This window comes from Vespa crabro, chromosome 22, assembly GCF_910589235.1.
Source record: "Vespa crabro chromosome 22, iyVesCrab1.2, whole genome shotgun sequence".
Lineage (NCBI taxonomy): Eukaryota > Metazoa > Arthropoda > Insecta > Hymenoptera > Vespidae > Vespa > Vespa crabro.
Window position 1 is genome coordinate 3,893,831 of NC_060976.1, and position 18,215 is coordinate 3,912,045.

General features: G+C 36.9%; 3 protein-coding genes across 3 annotated transcripts; 1 reads left to right on the forward strand and 2 right to left on the reverse strand.

Annotated features, from left to right (window-relative positions):
* Positions 1-42: 42 nt before the first annotated feature.
* LOC124431705 (odorant receptor 67a-like) lies at positions 43-2,135 on the reverse strand. The gene is made up of 5 exons (XM_046979884.1): positions 1,122-2,135; positions 934-1,033; positions 597-707; positions 368-523; positions 43-296 (listed from the first exon to the last, which is right to left on the reverse strand). Exons 1-5 carry the CDS (start codon positions 1,907-1,909, stop codon positions 243-245), a joined length of 1,209 nt encoding a protein of 402 aa, XP_046835840.1. The 5' UTR covers positions 1,910-2,135; the 3' UTR covers positions 43-242.
* Positions 2,136-2,324: 189 nt separating this feature from the next.
* On the reverse strand, positions 2,325-6,968 carry LOC124431702 (high affinity cAMP-specific and IBMX-insensitive 3',5'-cyclic phosphodiesterase 8). Its single transcript, XM_046979880.1, has 18 exons — positions 6,683-6,968; positions 6,472-6,531; positions 6,167-6,357; positions 6,017-6,076; positions 5,812-5,878; positions 5,543-5,710; positions 5,236-5,450; positions 4,973-5,127; positions 4,762-4,892; positions 4,595-4,699; positions 4,297-4,493; positions 3,915-4,193; positions 3,707-3,833; positions 3,472-3,615; positions 3,228-3,389; positions 2,884-3,013; positions 2,731-2,798; positions 2,325-2,650 (listed from the first exon to the last, which is right to left on the reverse strand). The coding sequence occupies exons 3-18, from the start codon at positions 6,322-6,324 to the stop codon at positions 2,561-2,563; spliced, it is 2,256 nt and encodes a 751-aa protein (XP_046835836.1). The 5' UTR covers positions 6,325-6,357; positions 6,472-6,531; positions 6,683-6,968; the 3' UTR covers positions 2,325-2,560.
* An 8,019-nt stretch (positions 6,969-14,987) lies between these two features.
* LOC124431859 (protein Cep78 homolog) lies at positions 14,988-17,311 on the forward strand. The gene is made up of 5 exons (XM_046980202.1): positions 14,988-15,146; positions 15,467-15,699; positions 15,773-15,951; positions 16,011-16,794; positions 17,253-17,311. Exons 2-5 carry the CDS (start codon positions 15,546-15,548, stop codon positions 17,309-17,311), a joined length of 1,176 nt encoding a protein of 391 aa, XP_046836158.1. The 5' UTR covers positions 14,988-15,146; positions 15,467-15,545.
* Positions 17,312-18,215: the final 904 nt, after the last annotated feature.

Consider the following 18,215-nt stretch of genomic DNA (forward strand, 5'->3'; position numbering starts at 1 on the left):
TCCCTTTGACGATTCCTTCGAGAAAATTCATTCGATCTCAAATTTCCATTGTTCTATATTTATTAACCCTTATACCATTCATTCGGATATACGTATTACATTTATACGAACATAAATTTAACGGAACGACACCTTTATTTGTGTCGAACGATAATTGCGTCGTTTAATTGTAAGACTCGAAGAAAGAAAAAAGATATTAAATCCTTTCGATGTTTTTCATTTTCCAGAATTTATTGCGAATCTTATGCAACCATAGTTCGAAGAAAATTCAGGTAGGCAGCTGAAGTCTTGCAAACCTGGGAAAAAGTATGATCATCTATAGAGATTTAATCAGGTTCGTCTATCAACGTAAGGGAGACCTACTCACGTCACAAAAACCTTGAAGAGATAAATCAAATATCTTGCCGGCTGTCAAACGAGATGGCCGATTAGAACGTATGATTATCATTACCAAGTCACTTATAATGGCATTGGGAAGACGATACCATTCGATCGAGTATGTTGATTCGCCGACCAGCTCGCTCTTTCGATAATAACGCGGAATAAGTGAAGATACATTTAAAAAGAATTATTAAAATTTTTTTAAAGGTGAATACCTCTTCTTTCAGGCGATCACCAATAAATGATATTATAAAGACATTGACGAAAATCGAGGTCATCAGTACGCCATACGTCATCATACTCAGAGTTTCTTTATCTTCCAAATCCTGGCAAGTTGAAAAATTTATTTTGACTTGAAATTAAACGTATGAACTTAGGTAAGGAAGATGGAAAAGGAATGTAATGTTTTCCAAGGGTAGATTATAATTATCAATACTCACGATCAATAATCATTGAATTAGTTTCTTATCTATAATTATAATCTTCCTCTATGTGAATGTGCGAGTAAAAGAATTCTTTCTCTCTCTCTCTCTCTCTTTTTTTTGTACATACCACAAGGACACCAAACTCGAGGAAACATATGATAATGGTACAGCCAACCATTTCACAAAGAAATACGATATTTAATGCCTGTTCGATCTTCTCGGCGTACCTGTAACATGGATTTTTATGGATTCGATACATGGATTAACGAGGAGGAAAGATGAGGTAGGAAAAATAAGAGCAATGTAAAAACTTGCCTGATCGCTTGAAGATGATTATCAATGATGTTGTATATTCTCTTACGTAGACTTTCATTTTCGTACTCAAAAATCGTGTCGATCTGTCTACGGACGACCTCGAAGAGACAGCAGGCATGCATGACGCAGCTTGCGATAAGACTGTAAACGCCACAATTTGTCGAGAGTATGAGACTACTGACAAAAATTTGGCCGACGAAAAAAATCTCGAGAATGGGGGAAGTTTCAACGACGAAGAAAATGTAATCACTGAGATAAGGTAGAGGTAACATCGTCGTATTATCATCCTTCACAATTGGATCGGCTATCAAGGGTATAATAATATGATAGGGTAGAGCCCCGCCGTAGGATAAACTCAAATAAGCGATGGTGAAGAGTCTACCGATCTTGGCACTCTTTACCATCACCGAACGATCCTCCTCGCACTCGACATCTTTATATTGCCTTTCCATTTCCAGCAAACAATATCCAATCTCTTTTCTGTTGATAATCACCGTCCAAAATTTCACGATCGCTAGAGTACTAAATACCTGGGCTGCGATAACCTTCATCATTTTGGTTAATTTTTCCGCGTCGAAATACGTATAGATCAAATGAGGTATCAAAAGGCAACACATCAAGGTAAAAACCAGGCTGATTTGTGCATACATTTTAATCTTGTCAGACAAGCTATCACTTCGATAGAGTGGCCAGATACCAATCGGCGTCAAAAGCGTTCTCGCCACTTTCACCACGTAGTCAACATCGGATTTATATCGATGATTACGAAAGGCTAATTCTCGATTCATTCTTCCTTAAGAATCTACCGAATAAGTTTCTCTCGTGCTTGTCGTCGCAAACTTATTTCAATACTTGCACTTATTGTTTTGCGGCTCGACCCCAAAATACTCCCTGCGCAATTCAACGATCGATCCAAGACACGTAATTTCGAGTAAACTTTAACGTCTAAAGCGATTGCAAGTATACGGAAAGAAAATTGGTCGCGTTTAGAGACACGCGATATCAAACGCGAAAGCAAAGCGAACTCGTTGGAAATTGTTATGATAAAACAATCGTCGGATGCGACGCTACTTTTCGTTGCTATTAATAATGCAAAAAGATGATTTTTTTTATAGCGGACCGTAAGGCTCAGTCGTCGTTCGAGGATTGAACCGAACGCAATATTTCGTTCTTGTGAATCGTATTTATCTTGATAAACCTAACTTCCTCTCATTTTTATTTTATTGTTTTTTTTCTTTTCTTTTTTCTTTCTCTTATATAACATATACTTGCTGAAACGTATAAACTGCATTAATTTATGGCATAAATATGCGCTACGACGTATTGGATGCCAAGCGCTCATAGGAGCCGTCTAACGTTTTTCAACAATTCGTTTCTCGTTTTCCAGTAAGAAAGTGAGCAGGACGGAGAATTCAAAAAGAGAAACGTCGTTCGTTTCATCATCGTCGTTCCTCGGGTAACCTAGTTATCTTCAAGTCCGATTGCATTTGAATCTTCTCGATATCCTGCAACGTCGTTACACCCTGATCCTGTGACAAAAAAAAAAAAGAAAAAGGTAAAGATCTTATTTAATATCGTCGATCGAATATAATTCGGCACTTCGACTCACGTTTAATTCTTTCCATTTGTCGTAATTGTGTCGCATATAAGTAAGCATTTCTGGCATGTCAATGAAAGCTACGAGAAATAAGTGTTTTATTATAATTCGTTCGAGTCAGATGTAAAAAGAAAGAAAAAAGAGAAACGATTATAGATAACGCACAATCCCAAGCTTCTATCATGTCGTTTATAATGAAATCGACGAAACCGATCTGCGATTTTGGTATCGAACAGGTCATTCGATCAAACATGGGCATTACCACTGGTATCTTCAATTTTTTTTCCTCGTCCGTCTGAAGAAAAAAAAAAAAAAAGAAGGAAAGATCTTGAATACAAAGTTTATAGGCAATTTTATAACTAGCTAATTAACTAAAAATATTCTTTTTAATAAAAGTAAAATCTGATGTAGTAAATGTATGGACGTGCTTTTGTATCTTTTATCTATAAAAAATCATATCGATGATATTTGAATGAAACTAAATTAGAAACTCTAGGGACAGCACGTACTTGACTAAAGTATTCCTCAGCGATTCTTCTAGCCCATTCGATGCAAGATCGCAAAGGCCTTGTCGGATTTGACACGTCGGCACATTTGATCATCATTCTCTTTACCATCATTACATTTTCCGGCTGTAAAAGTACCGTCACATCCACATTTTCAGAATTGTACTGGAAAAAAAAGAAAAGAAAAGAAAATAAAGAAATACTTTATTAATACAGGAGGACGAATTCGACGAAAGATTGGTCCTACCTCCATTGGTTGATCTTCCCCGACTCTTAAGCTACAAACGTTCATAAATCTCGCCAAATGTTCGAAGTGTTTCGTCATTTCTGTCGCCAGAATCATGTCAATTATATTAGTCCTTAATAACTTGTACGTATCTCGATCTAAATTCTGAAATATAGACACGGTGTCGACTATTTTATGATACTTTATTCGTTCGTTATTAATTATCGTAGAGAATTTGTAGTAGAAGGTAACTTACCTTGAAAATATTCACTTTGTCGTCCGAAAGAGATAGCTTGAAGGTTAACGCTGCATGGTGCGATTCGAGGATCGATAGATCATTGTAAAGGATTGCCAATTTGCTGTTCGAGTTACTTAAGAATTGGCTATCGAATTTGAAATAGACAAATGTTGACATGATGGAGTTTGAAACGGCGTGTAAAAGAGACAAACGTGATCGTCTTTACCTGGATCGACCAGGATGATCTATGTCATGGGTGGCAGCAGCGATCAAAGCAGCAACCTCGTCGAGCGGATCCAATATTTGCTTCAGTCTCTCCGATTGCATAAATCTTGCCGTAGCTTGCATTACGTCTGCGGCATGTGTCGAATTGTGATAACTGTTGCTCGATATGTAATTGGCCTCGATTAAGCTCAGCCAATTGTGCATGACCTTTTCGTCGCAGCCCAATCTAGTCGGTACATCGTACATGTTCATGATGTTCGTACCGAGAAAGATTAATGGCCTATGAGAATGAAATTTTTCTATAATTTTTCAACTATCATATTACATAAATGATTGAAAAAAAATTAAAACTGACAGGGAAAAGAATTACATAAATCTCGTACCGTTTTTCTGTCAAGATCTCGAGCTTAAATATATCAAAGTTCCATTCGAGACTGTTTTCCAACAGTTCCATGATCTCTTGGGGTCCTCTAAAAGACTTCGTGTGGGCCCTTGTAGATGCGACGCTTATACCTCTTATGTTGGATAATCGAGCGGAATCTGCCGATGATCTTCTCGAGTCCCAAGGATTACGAGAAGCCTGAGAACGATTAATAAAATTAAAATCATACTGAATAGAGAGAGAGAGAGAGAGAGAGAGAGAGAATGGTAAATAAAAAAGAAAGGAAAAGGAACTGTTACCGAAAGTAATGCTCCAACGAGATCTGTAGCGACAGGATCGGTGTAGACCTTATCGTCTCGAAGATGCGGAACATACAATTCCGTTGTTTTCAATATTTCTATTGCCTGAAAAAAAGCCAAGCTCGCGAATACAATCGAAAACGAAATCGAAAGACATTTATTTTTACCTTGTCGATCTGAGCGGCTGTTTCGGTATTCGTCGTTTCCGTGATGGCGTTAGAAAGCAAAGTGATAACTTTCGTAATTGGTGCTTCCAATTGTAGACTATGAAGCTTTTGCAAGCTTGATCGTCTATGCCCTTAAACAAATATCGAATAATACCCATGAATAATTTTGATAGTAAATGTAAAACGATAGTAAACGTGAAACCCAGTTTACCTTCGCTAAGGGCAGATTTCACGTCCGACGATTTTCGGGTCGAAAGTATACTCATTCTTTGCGTTGGTTGCAAAGGACTGTTGATCGGACTCAACGGGCCCGAATTTTCCAATAAATATAACGTATCGTAAACGTATATAAAATGAGTTGCCTTCCTAAGAAAATATTAGAATATTAACTCATGTCAAATGTCTTAGTTATTAATTGGTTAAAAGATTAATAAAAGATCAAGGGAAGCGGGGGAGGATCTAAATTCTACTAACTTTGGTGTAATACAAAATGGTATTATTCTGCAATTGATCGTTATCATTTGATTGTTTTTCCTCTTGCAATTCATGTTTCCTTCGAACTCTCTGCCCTTGCTCAACTGCTGCTCCATTAGAGTAAAGTTTTCATAATGGACTATTTCACCGAGATTTCTTCCTACCAACTCCTCCGTTTTATATCCTAATAATTTTTCGCTCACTTTGTTTAGAAACTGGAAGAGAAGAAGAAAAAGCATAATGGATCGAACGGAATGGATCAAGGAACTAATTGAGATAATTTTCTTTATGGAGAAAGAATGAATACCTGTACGATATTTCTTTCGTTAGTTATGTGAACCATATCGTGACATCTGTCAAGAGCCAAATACAGTGCGTGAGCCGCCGCCAACTGTGTTTTCGGTAATACTGAACTGGTATAAATTCCTACTAATTCGTTTATCAATATACCCTCGTGCGAGCACTCCATAAGTGCCTAAAGTTTAAAGATACGAATACTTTGTTTATTTAATTAATAATTAATTAACTATTTTTCCACGCATTTTGCTCTATTTCAAAAGAGCGAAATTAACTTACTCTTGAAAATCCTTTCTCCAACAAATCCAACGTCACGATCTCGTCTTTCTCACTGTTCATAAAGTATCTATTGTAAATGATACTTGATTAGTTTAATAATGACAATAATAATAATAATAATAATAATAATAATAATAATAATAATAATAATAATAGGTTCTTTTTTCTTTTTTTTATTACAGAAAGGATTTGTTATCTCACTTACGATTTTTTTACGAGTGCAATAATAACGGAACTGTGATAAACTGGACTAGATTTGATTGCTCTGAAATAACGAATGCGATCAATCAAAACGAATTAAAAAGTAAACGAATAACGTACAGTATCGTTCAAGATTTATCGCATTTTCCCGTACCTACAAATCGCATCGCCCTCGACGGCTCGTTGTCCTCTGTGATCAATGATCACTAATTCGTGACCTCGAGTTTGAAAGATTTCTACGGCTTTTTCCGCGTCTTTTGCCACCGACACGCTCCAGCCCAATCTCCTCGAAATATTTGCAAGAATTTCCATTTGCTGATCATCTTTGCTAAAAACTAATAATATCTACAGGAAAAGGAAAAAGGACGAAATGTCGATTAAATGGAAATAAATAAGCTAATAGATAATCTCTAAATACGAATAAGATTCGTTCGATGCTTGATTTTCGGAGATGCTTACTTTTATAAGCCCAGGAGCGTTTGAGGTCAATAGATGCGAGTCGATATCCTGCGGTCCTTTCTACAAAATGAATTAATGGAACAATCTTACGAGTCGGAAATTAAAGAAAAAGAAAAAGAAAGAAAAACAGAAGAAAAAGTCAACGTCAGATTTATTGTAAGAAAAAAAGCAAGGCTGTCCGATTGATTGAAGGAGTCGATCTTTAACGTACTTCATACAATTAGGCCGCATCGTCAAGAAATAATTACATACACCTATAAAATCGTTATCAAGATATTGCGATTTCAGTTGTCTGTAAATTATCGTTCGTCTTCTAGATCGTGGAGTCGACGAAAATCCATTTACCACCTTAAATTCAATCTCTAAATCCTTCATCTTTATTTTCTTAATCCACAGGTTACTCTGAATAAACTTTGACGTGAAATCAAGCAAGAAACAGTGCCAACTACGTTCGAAGATAATTTATAATCGTTTTTCTTATTTATATTAATTCATATTGACGTACCGTTATCGGTATTGAGCTGTTCTTCGACAAACTTGAGAGATCGTGCATTTGATTTTTGGTCTTATGCACCGACCATTTTGAGCTCATGCCACCGCATATCGCATCAAAGAGACTCGAGTACCACGGGTAAGATTTGTTATTACTGTTATTGTTATAATCCTCGGTCGAACCAGAAACGTATAATATCGGTTGAGTCGATCGTCTTGGGATATTCATCCTTTAAACGATCGTTCACACTCTATGTACAATCCATAAAATTCGTTAAAACTCGTTTAAAAGATGTTAGAAAGAAATATCTTTCCGAAGGAAAGGAAACGATGCAGCGTGACACTGATAAGGATTAGAAACTGCAGAAAGTGTTTCTAAGGGACAACCGTAACGATACTGATCAACGTTGATCGGATAACAAGATTGTCTTTACGATATTGTTAGAAACAGAAGTCGAGCTATCTTCGATAAGCAATTTCTTCCAATGAAATGTTCGTGTAGCTTCGTAACAATTACTGATAATGCATTTTACGTACATCCGATAATATTTCTCATCTTACGAAAAGGAAATCGTTGTAAATAATCATTTTTTATTTTCCATGAATTTTATTTTCTATCAATTGGCATCGAATGTATCTCGCTTTTTAACGAAACCGAAACATCCTAAATGCGTTCTTGGCGAATGCAGCCGACAAAGTTTATATATAGAATCGAATGTTTTGTTTTTAGACGACTAAAAGACGAGTTCGTTGATACGTAAGCTTAATCTTTCTTTCGTTCGGTCTTTTTTCTCTTTTCTTTCGCACAATCGACGAGATATTTTTTATATACCTTGAAAATCATTCCAAGGTATGATCATCTTCGATCGTACTAACAAAGATCCTTTTTTTACAGACACTCGGTATACGGACAATATGTACAATAACTGATAAGGGATTCGGAGGATGAACACGCAGCGAATTGCCTATTTCCTACCTACGTTAAAAAAAAAACAAAAAAAAAAAAAAAAAAAAAAAAAAAAAACGTCATGTAAAATCCTTCACATTCTTATCTCCGATTAAATGCGTGCGCGCATACGTGTAAATGCGCGAGAAGAATCGAAACGTCATTCTTATACGTCACTTACTTAGCGCCGATAACGTAGTACAATTGAAAAAGATCAACTCACTATCGCTGGATAATCCGCATCCTCTTCCAAAGAACGACGTATTTCCTCGAGCATTTCCTTTTCCGCCACGATATCATACATGTCCGCGTGTTCTGAAACAAATCAATTATGGAATTAATGATAATCCAAGATAATCCAAGATCATTCCGAATGAAAAAAAAAGGAGAAGTAAATTAATGAATAATACATTCAAACAAAGTTGCGTCAAACAAATTAGAATTGAAAAGCATAATTTTTTCTATTTAATTCGCTTATCGTCTTCTTCAAACGAAGATCGACCTTTTCAAACTCCTTGAAAACATGTGCCGGCACTAGTCCTCCGGTTTAATTAAAAACCATTAATCGATGTCTATGACAGTTGTTGACTCTTCTTCATGAGAAGTCAATCGATCGATAGGATAATCCTATGTAAATCTTATGAAAGAAGATAAAACGAGAGAGAGAGAGAGGGAGGGAGGGAGGGAGAAAGCAATCTTACGCTTACTTACAATCATCAGTATCGCACTGAAATATCAATAGGCCATAAAAAAAGAAGAACAATGAGGTTAAACGAGATACACAGCTTCTTTCTCGAACGAGTTTCTTTCGGTAAAGTTTATTCGTATACGAATAGATCCGCGTTTAAAGATAATTGAGCGAAAGTGGAACGGCTTAATTGGTCGTAACTAATACGTGATCTACGAGGTCAATAAAACCATTCTACAAAACTTTTCGATCTCGCGAACATCTTGACGACATTGTTTATTGTTGATGGAGCATTCGTCAACGAGAAGAAATTTTATTAAGACCTCATTAACGTCTTGCAATACGTCATTATCAATCCATACTATTTTAGACTTTTCATTATGGGCTTATAGCATCAATATTATTTATTAGTTGTATCAATAAAACGAAAACTATAATCGTTCTATTCTAACGAGTAACCCACGAATATATCGTTTAAACGTTTGATAAATCTTGAGTGCCGATAGACGCGAACTTATATTAAGATCATAGAATTATTCCGTCATGATATCAATAACAAAGTTATCACCGTTCAACGTCCGTTCTCTTTCTATTTATCGCCGATATGAAGAAAGTTTATAACTGTCTCCATTGGGCATGTTGTGTGATTCTATAGATTTATTATACCGATTGACAATAAAAAATATACATCACTCGTAGGTGATGCGAGTTTGGCTATTACGTAGCATTTACGTACCATCGTCATCGGTGAGTAATTTATCGTCCAAGTTATCATCCTCGTCCGAGAAATAAAACGAGTCCAAAGGCGCGTCCATATGAATGATCTCACGCAAAGTAGGGTCGTTTAATCGTAGATAGCCTAATCGTAGATCGATATTCCCGGGGGCTTTTCAATTCGAAATAAATCGATAGCATGTCCTATCGATCTTTCACTTCGAGCACTCACTTTGATTAGATTTTCTTAGCGAACTCTGACGAAAGTAAGCGAGACAAAGTCCATCGCCGAATTAAACGACAAATTTGATAATTTATTTGACTTAAGAAACAGAAAAGTTTCAGTTCTTTAGAACGAGATCGTTCGGTGCTACTTGTCGCGTTATCTCGACAAATATTTCAAGGATATCATATTCACGAGCGGATTCGTTTTTGTCGTCAATCCGGATACGGCTTTGTCCTCCGATATGCCGATGAGGAATTCTTTAACGATACTGATTATCTCCGTGCGATACATTCGATTATACCTTCGATCGTCTTTTGTTCCCCGAAGTTTTATATCTCATCGAGTATTGTTCAAACTCTGTCGAATTTTCGTTAGTTCGTTCGGTGGCACCTCGCGAGAACGATATCTATCGAGTGTAAGAAAGATTGAAGGTTTAATTTGATAAAATATTTATTACCGTGATTACTACTGTTAGACGATAGGATAGGATAGTACGGCAAGCGGAACGCATGGTGAACGATACTCTGTAAGCGGCACAAAGACAACGACTGAGACTGCCGGAGAGAACCGAATCGCTTTGAGTTCAAATTCTACAGGCGAGAGTGACTGGCCCGAAAAGTAATGTGCGATAGTGTCGTCGGAGAAACCTCGATACGATCCTATAGAAGCATACACTATACAGCGTAGTACCTTCGTGCACTTGAATTTGAGTGACGCGCGACCACTCGTTCGACCCTCTCCAACTGTGTATCGCTTTTATCCTCTCTCTTTCTCTTTACTAATCATTCAAACACCACGCACGGACTTTTATTCTAGTAAACGATATTAATATTTTTTTACGTAAGGTAAGGCACGTGTCGAGTGTTAACACGCGATTCGACGATAATAGGGACACGTATTCTCTCATTTGCACGATGATCCCTAACTTCAAGGATAGTCATTGATATTTTCTTTTTTTATCCTACTATTTATAATCGCGCGAAATTCCAGTGTCGTATTTTAGTTTGCCGACATTTAAAACCGATTAGAAGGTAATCGTCGTATTTTCGATCGATTGGAAATGAGACAAAAAGAAAAGACTAACGTATTTCCACGCTCGAGTCTTCTTCGTAGAAAAAGTCCTTCAAATCCAACGTGAAATCGCCGCTGTCCTGTTTTCTCGTGAATTCTGGCGTATCTGCAAGGAACGTCGTTGTCGTGGGTTATCTCTCTTTCTCTTTCGTTAAATCTCGGCGTCGTTGACGAATCTCGTGGATGAAGAAACGAGATTTTTATTTCCAAGGATCCCGTTCGAAAGTGAGATCGTTAGAAAATGTGCCACGAGTAAGTTCAAAGGCGAGCACGAGCTCGGCACTTTTCATTCTGATTCTATATTAAGATCAAAACACGTAGAGCGGCATTACGATGCGATATATCGAGCGGAGAAAGTTCAACGCTCACGCACGTGCGTTTAAGCGGCTTTGAGTTTAATGCACCCGCCGTGTATTCGGCATTTGAAAAATTTATGATTGATCGTTGTGACGTCCAAATGAAATTTATCGCCGAGAGCTGGATCTCGAGTGTCAATCTTGCCGATTAGCCAGAAATAACCGATTTTGCGATTTGCACGATTGATAAAAAACGGAAGAAACTTTGTCGTATGTTTTGATTAAAAGTTACAACAAAACGTCGAAATGAATAGAAAGTGAAAGACAATGCGTGTTACTGATTGATATGAACGTGGAATTCGACCAACATATTCTATGGTTTCTGGTAGACTAGGTCAAGGAGAATTACTGTTACCTAAAGTTCCCCTTCCCTTTCGTAAAAAAAAAAAAAAAAAAAAAAAAAAGATAAAATAAAATAAAATAAAAAAATAAAAAGCACTTCGCATGTATACGTCTCACGGTATTGGTCGTACTTCACTTTTGTACGAACTGTTTTTTTCGAATCTTTCATGGATTTATCCTAATGCTTCGATCTATGTTTCAAATTGATACTCGTAATCTATATTACTGGTTTTCGAAATAATCGGCACGACGAAGCACGAAATATGAAATAAAAAAAAAAAAAAAAAACCGGTAGGAACTCTTTATAATAACTTTCTCGATAATAACATGGCCTAATTTTCTACGAAGCAGGTGAAACGGGAGGGATAAAACTGAAAGGGTATCAAGGTTATTTGAAAGTAGTTTTGTTAATAAATACTACGGGAGATTCGTTCATTCACAAAATATTTTTCAAGTACGACGAATGTTTGACGGTAAAGAGTAAAAAACAAAAGAATAAATTAGCTTGAATTATTAGTATAATCAAATAGCATGAAGAAAATTCAATAACATGTTGGTGAAGGTTATACCGTTTTTCATTTTTCTTTTTTCTTTTCTCTCTCTCTCTCTCTCTCTCTCTCTACCCCGTCTCACGATTCGTTCGATGAAAATCGATACACCAACCTGCACCGATCGCGGAGTCTTTCGCGTCCAACTTGGCCCCATTATGCGATTCCGAATTCCTTTTGTGGCCCATGCACTTGAGTGCACTGGACTTGCATCCCATTTTCACGGCAAGTTCTCCGCCAGTTTGGCTATCTATCTGTATCGTTATTTTTCCGTCGATTTTCTTTCGTTCGATGAATCTCGAAAGATTTTTATCTCGATTCCAAGCAAAATAGAAATGCGTATGTGTTAAGGATTGACAAAGGAATGACGGGGAAAGATCAATCGAAGAGAGTCGCGCGATGGATGGGTGACTTTGTACTTGATAATGTTTAATGTTCTTTTTTAATTTCAAGTTCCCGTAATCGATGTAAATAATAACTTTTTAAAATCTTCACGACTATTAGCCTTATCGTTCTCCGACGAAGATAGAACTTCAATACGAAAGCATAGTGAATATAAACTCGAACGTGTCTTATCGAGACGAAACGTATGCAGTCTTATCAGCGTTTGAACAAAGATCCGTTTGCAAATATGTGAAAAGAAAAAAATCTGTAGAAAAGCGATTCTCATTTATACAGAAAATAAATGGAGAGAAGGAAGGAAGTAAGACAGTTTAGAAATTCGCATTGGAAGGAAATCAAGAAGTTCCTTAAATAGATACAGACGAACACTATTTGTATTCCCCAATCATAGATTTATATGTAGATATTAACTATTTTCCTTCGACGTAGAACAATGTTCAATTCACAAACTCGCACACGTGTACACACATCGACGAGTACTCGATCACTTATCTGTCTTTGCACATCTTCATTGTAGTATTTTCTCCCTTTTCCTTTTCTTTCTTTGCGATAATGTGTAAACATCGAACACTCATCAGCCGGTACTAAGAAAAGGCGTCATCGTGGGATTAATCTTGCACGCCTACGATGACGATAAATAACAGCGAAGTTACGTTGAAAGGAAGACAACATATCGTGGCGTAAATTATGACGCGATCGAACGAAATACAACGCAATTTTTTTTTTTTCGTTTTTGTTTTTTTTTATTCTCCTCGGTTTTCTTCGCTTTCAAGGAAGAAACGACTTTAGAGCATCGACGGAGGATCGACTATCTGTTTGGAGTCTAAAAACGTCTGAGCAGCGTCGTGACGGTGGCATACTGACGACAACGATGAAGACGACAACGATGAAGACGGCAAGGATGATGGCGCCAATAGCCATCGATGAGACGCTTATAGTATCGCGAGTAGCGCATTGTTACGCATCGCATAGTGTCGAGGTGTGCGCCAAGTTTTAATAAAGGCGAACCCACTTGTAGACGGCATGGTGGCCTCGAACTCACTGACTAAACTTTGCGATTTCTCGAGGTCGTCTTTGTTCGAGAAAACGAGAGAGAGAGAGAGAGAGAGAGAGAGAGAGAGAGAGAGGGACTCCAAATTACGCCTATTTTCACTACGATGCAATTTCGTAAAATCGATAAGCTCACAATCAGACATCTTTCGATATTTCTTCGTAAACGTCATTAAGGTATAAAATTCGTCATTGGGAAATCTAGATTCGATTGTGTAAGAAATTGAGTAACGGCAGCATGTTTCTTCTTTATTTCGTTGTCTTTTTTATATCGTGCTACATAGTATTTTCAAACATAGGAACATTGTCTTACATCATTGTAATTTTGAACATTGTATTTTGCAAAGTTCTCAATGGAGCTGCTTTTTCGATTAATGGAAAATTATCTTAAGTGCGAACTTAAGTGTTATGTCCAAAAGAAATTGAAAATATTTCCTTGACTAGATGATTATCATTCGAAAGGTCAGCCGGATGATCTTTGATACGTTTTTCGAATTTCAAATGTTCGATCCTTCTTCTCGATTTCCATACGTACTAGATTCAAAGACGATACTATCCTTGCTAGCCAAACGATATATAGGCGAAGGATTGTCTCAAGAAAGCAACTTTGTTTTGTTAAAGAGAGAAAGAATAAGAAACGGCATACAATTTACCTATGACAAATAAACGTCTGAAGAAGCCGGCGATCATATAAAGCGACTATTTGTCTAGGGTACGTTTTAGAATTTCCGTGACGTAAGTTATCTTTACTCAGATCTTATCACCCATTTGCGTGAATCTCTCTCTCTCTCTCTCTCTCTTTCTCTTTCTTGCTATTTTTCTTTTGCCGATCTATTCGTATGTTAGAAACTGGTATGCGCTCGTGCCGCTACGATTCGCATATCGATGTTACTCTTTTTATTGCGTCGAATCATTTAATCTAAAGATTATTGGAAAAAAATTTTTTTAGTGCTCGTTTCGATTTTCTCTCTCTCTCTCTCTCTCTCCCTGTTCTCTCAACCATGTCACTTTCTCGAGATCTTGTATATCTAGTGACTAACTATATATTTATAAGTATACATATATCTAGTTATTTGTTTGTCGTCGTCCTTCTAGTGTTTACGTGCTCAGATGATAAAGGCTTTTTTTCCTGATAGTAACATTAAACGACACACATTTTTTATTATATTTTCATAATCGACGTCACATAATTAGTATCGATATTATCGATATTCCTTCTAGAAGCTACGTTCTCGTCGTTTGACAATGGAAGCTTAAACTCATTTCGTGACTTCCGTTTCGAACTGATTTTGGAGGACATTTCTAGCTATAGATAGACACGTATAGATAGGTTGGGCTATATGTAGATATATATATATATATATATATATACATATATGTAGATATATATATGTATATATAGGTAGGTTGGGCTGCACATCATCCAATGTCGATCATCGAGGCAAGTTAACATGCAAGACCACAAGGAAACGAACGAGGGCGAACAATTCGAGCAGGTTTATAAGGTTCGTTTTTAATGCCATTTATATGATATTTTCAAAAAAGAAAAAGAAACGAGCATTCTTTCTCCTCTTATTTTATCATACGATATAACGAGCTCTCGCGTCGATAAGGTTCTCTGCCATGAACGATGCTTGAAGCATCTGCCAACCGTTGAGGCTTATCTCCGTGAGAAGCACTTGCGACTCTGCGCCGATCGTGTACGACTCGAAGAATGGTCACCTATAATAGGTAGCATCGCGAGGAATCGAGATCTCGTGGAAATTTTGATCTATAGCCGGTCGCGACGTAGAAAGGTGCGAGAGAAGATTAATAATGAGGAAAAGCTCGAGACTTTGTGGTAAGATGCCGTTTGATAAGAATCTTTATAAAAAGTGATTGGCGAAGATGCTGAATTTATGCGCATTCGAAAGTGCGAATAAATTATACACAATGATGGACTTGAAAGACAGCCTACTGCTGTCTGGTTATATAAATATTTCTTTTCCCCTTTTAAATTACAATTGTTTTCACATTAAATATTTTATTTTATTTATATGTACATATGCAAGATAGATTTAATATATAAAAAGCAAGATAGATAAAAATATATTTACGTTATATTTACGATCGACGATTCGACAGACGTATAGTTCCTTTAAACAATAAATTTTTTGCAAGGCGATACAGAGCAAAGGAGCAACAACAGCAACCGATACTCTATACGAATTTCTTGCTACGTTGTTTGCTGAATTCCATCATGATCTGCACGAGAGAATCTTCGGCGTTGAAGTCTCTCGTACTCGATGGCATTCCGCTTTCACCGAAATATTTGCGTATATTGTGCGACGGTTTCGTTAACAATATTACGTTAGAAAATCTGTCTTTGCCGAAGTGTAACATCGGTGATACAGGTTAGTAGATATTCGTAATAGGCTTGACGAAGAAGATACGTTCATGGATTGAAATGAAAATTTAATGACGTAGGTTGCGACATGTTGTTGAACGCTTTACAAGACCTTCCAAATTTGAAGACTTTAAATCTTTCTGCCTGCTGTTTGACAAGCAGAAGCGTCGGATCGTTATCTTTGTATTTAAAGAAAAGAAATGCGAATATTTCGGAAAATGTTTGTAAGGATTTGAATATCGAAGAACGCAGACAAAAGGTACCCACTTTTCTTCTATTTATCAATGAAAATTTTTAAGAATTCAACGATGATTTTAGAATTATGGATTGCGTACACTCGTACTGAGTAAAAATAACAAGTTGAACGATAATGGAATACGGCGATTGATGAACGTTTTGAAGAACGATTTTTGGCTGAAAATATTAGGATTGAGGCATTGTGGCATCACTAAAATCGGAGCTGAGATTATCTTCGAAGTTCTTCGAACGAATGAAGTATTAACGACGATAGATCTGAGGGAGAATGATATACCGAGTGAAATTTTACGATCGATCACGAAGATATTGAAAGAAAAGAAAGGTGAAAAAGAGGAATGGGCCTCGACGAGAAAGAAATCGGATCGGCGATACGATAGAGATGCAACGTTTCGTGAGAAAAGATCAAATCGAACGAATACTGCCCGTCGAGTATTCATCGATAGAAAAACGACGGAGAATTTCACCGTATCTTCTCGCGAGATGAAAGATTCCGATGAATATGAATTCGAGGTCGAACAGGATCTCTTTGATTTCGATAATTTGGATAAGTTAGAAGAGTCCAAATTGAATTTGCAAGATCTGCAATTGCGACTATCGAATCTAGTTTCGAGCAACGAGGCTTTGGAGACAGAGATAAAGAAAAAAGGAATATCATTGGAGGAGGAGAAAAATCGACGAATCGAAGCTGAACAAACTTGCGAGAAGATAAAATCGTTGTTGGAGAGGTTTAAAGATAAACTTATCGTTCGATCGTGGACTCGTTCCGAAGAGGACAGTGGAGATAATCAACCTTTCGACGGTCTTCGGGGAGTTCTTAGAATTTTAGAAGGGTTTTCCACCGCCGGTAAGTTATCCGCAATCGAAATGCAAGAAATTCATATTGAAGGATGAAGCGTTAGTTGATAAGATAGAACGTTTCTTACGATAAAACATTAAATTGCGTTTCCATTGCTAACGAAACATCTAATAACAATACATTTGCTTATCGCATTGAAACGTTTACTTTTTAGATACGACCACGGAGACTTCCTTGTGCACTCGGTATTCCGAAAAATGATAAATTTTAATTCGTTTAAGCGTATGTATTCTTAACAAATATTACGATTAGAAAGATACAATGTTATCAATGCTGTAATATCGACTATTACAATTTTAGTCGTTTCGAAGCATCGCTGCAAGGTGGAGCGTGTAGTTAGATTTTTCGAAATGCTCGCGATCTGATAATAATTTAAAATAATAATTTAAAATAATAATTTAAACGAAATTATTCAAACAAATCAAATTATATCTGTATCTATTTAGACAAGCCAAGAAATGATTATTGGGCCGTTCTAATACGTCAAGTTGTGCTTTTGCAATAATTCAGACATCGAATTTAATGTCGAACATAAGTTGATTTATAAATAATTTCTATCTTCGGGATTGTCTTCGAACCAATTTTTAAAAGCAACTCATGAGACTTATTAAACATTTATCTTTCGTCATCTTGGATCAACGCTAGATCAAAGCATTTAATTTATGCAATCGGCTAATTTACCCTTCGCTTCTCTTGTTCTTCATCTCTGCCTTCTTATATTTCTACTGCTGGCAGGCATCTTTTCCCTACGGAATCGCATGAAATTACTTCTTCCTTTAGCTACGCTTCGCCTTTCACGGGTACTTTCCAGTTTTCAGCTTCACTGACGGCCGCTTATGCTAATGTCGGAAATTCTAATCCCGGATTAAAATTGTTAATTCGTTAAATGACTCCTGCGAGTCTGCGACTTATTTATACCCGTCTTTTCTCTTTCTTCGCTCTTGGAAAACGAAATGACTCTTTTCTAAAGTATTCGACGACCACAAATCGTGACGGTCGGTGTCGAATTCATCTCGAAGTTAGTTCGTTAGAAGTAAACTCGGTTAATTGTTCGAACGATCAAACGATCTTCCGGAACATTTATTTTTTCTAAAACGCGCGCAAGAGCGGCATAAAAAAGCGAAACGATGCTGGTAGTAAAAAAGAAAAAAAGAAGTAGGGGGAAAAGAAAAAATCAGAAAAAGAGGAAACACGCAGTTTTGGAACGTTGCCGTGATGATATTCTCGCGAATTTTGGAGATCGAACGAAGAAGATGGACGAGGCGATAAGTTAAGAGCGAAAGAACTCGAAACTAAATTCTTTTTATTCTACATCGTCGAGTTTATTAGCATCGAAACTGTGTTTCAGTAGTATTTCAATTCTGTTAGTACGGCCAGCGATATTAGATAACGTGACTTTGGATGTGGCA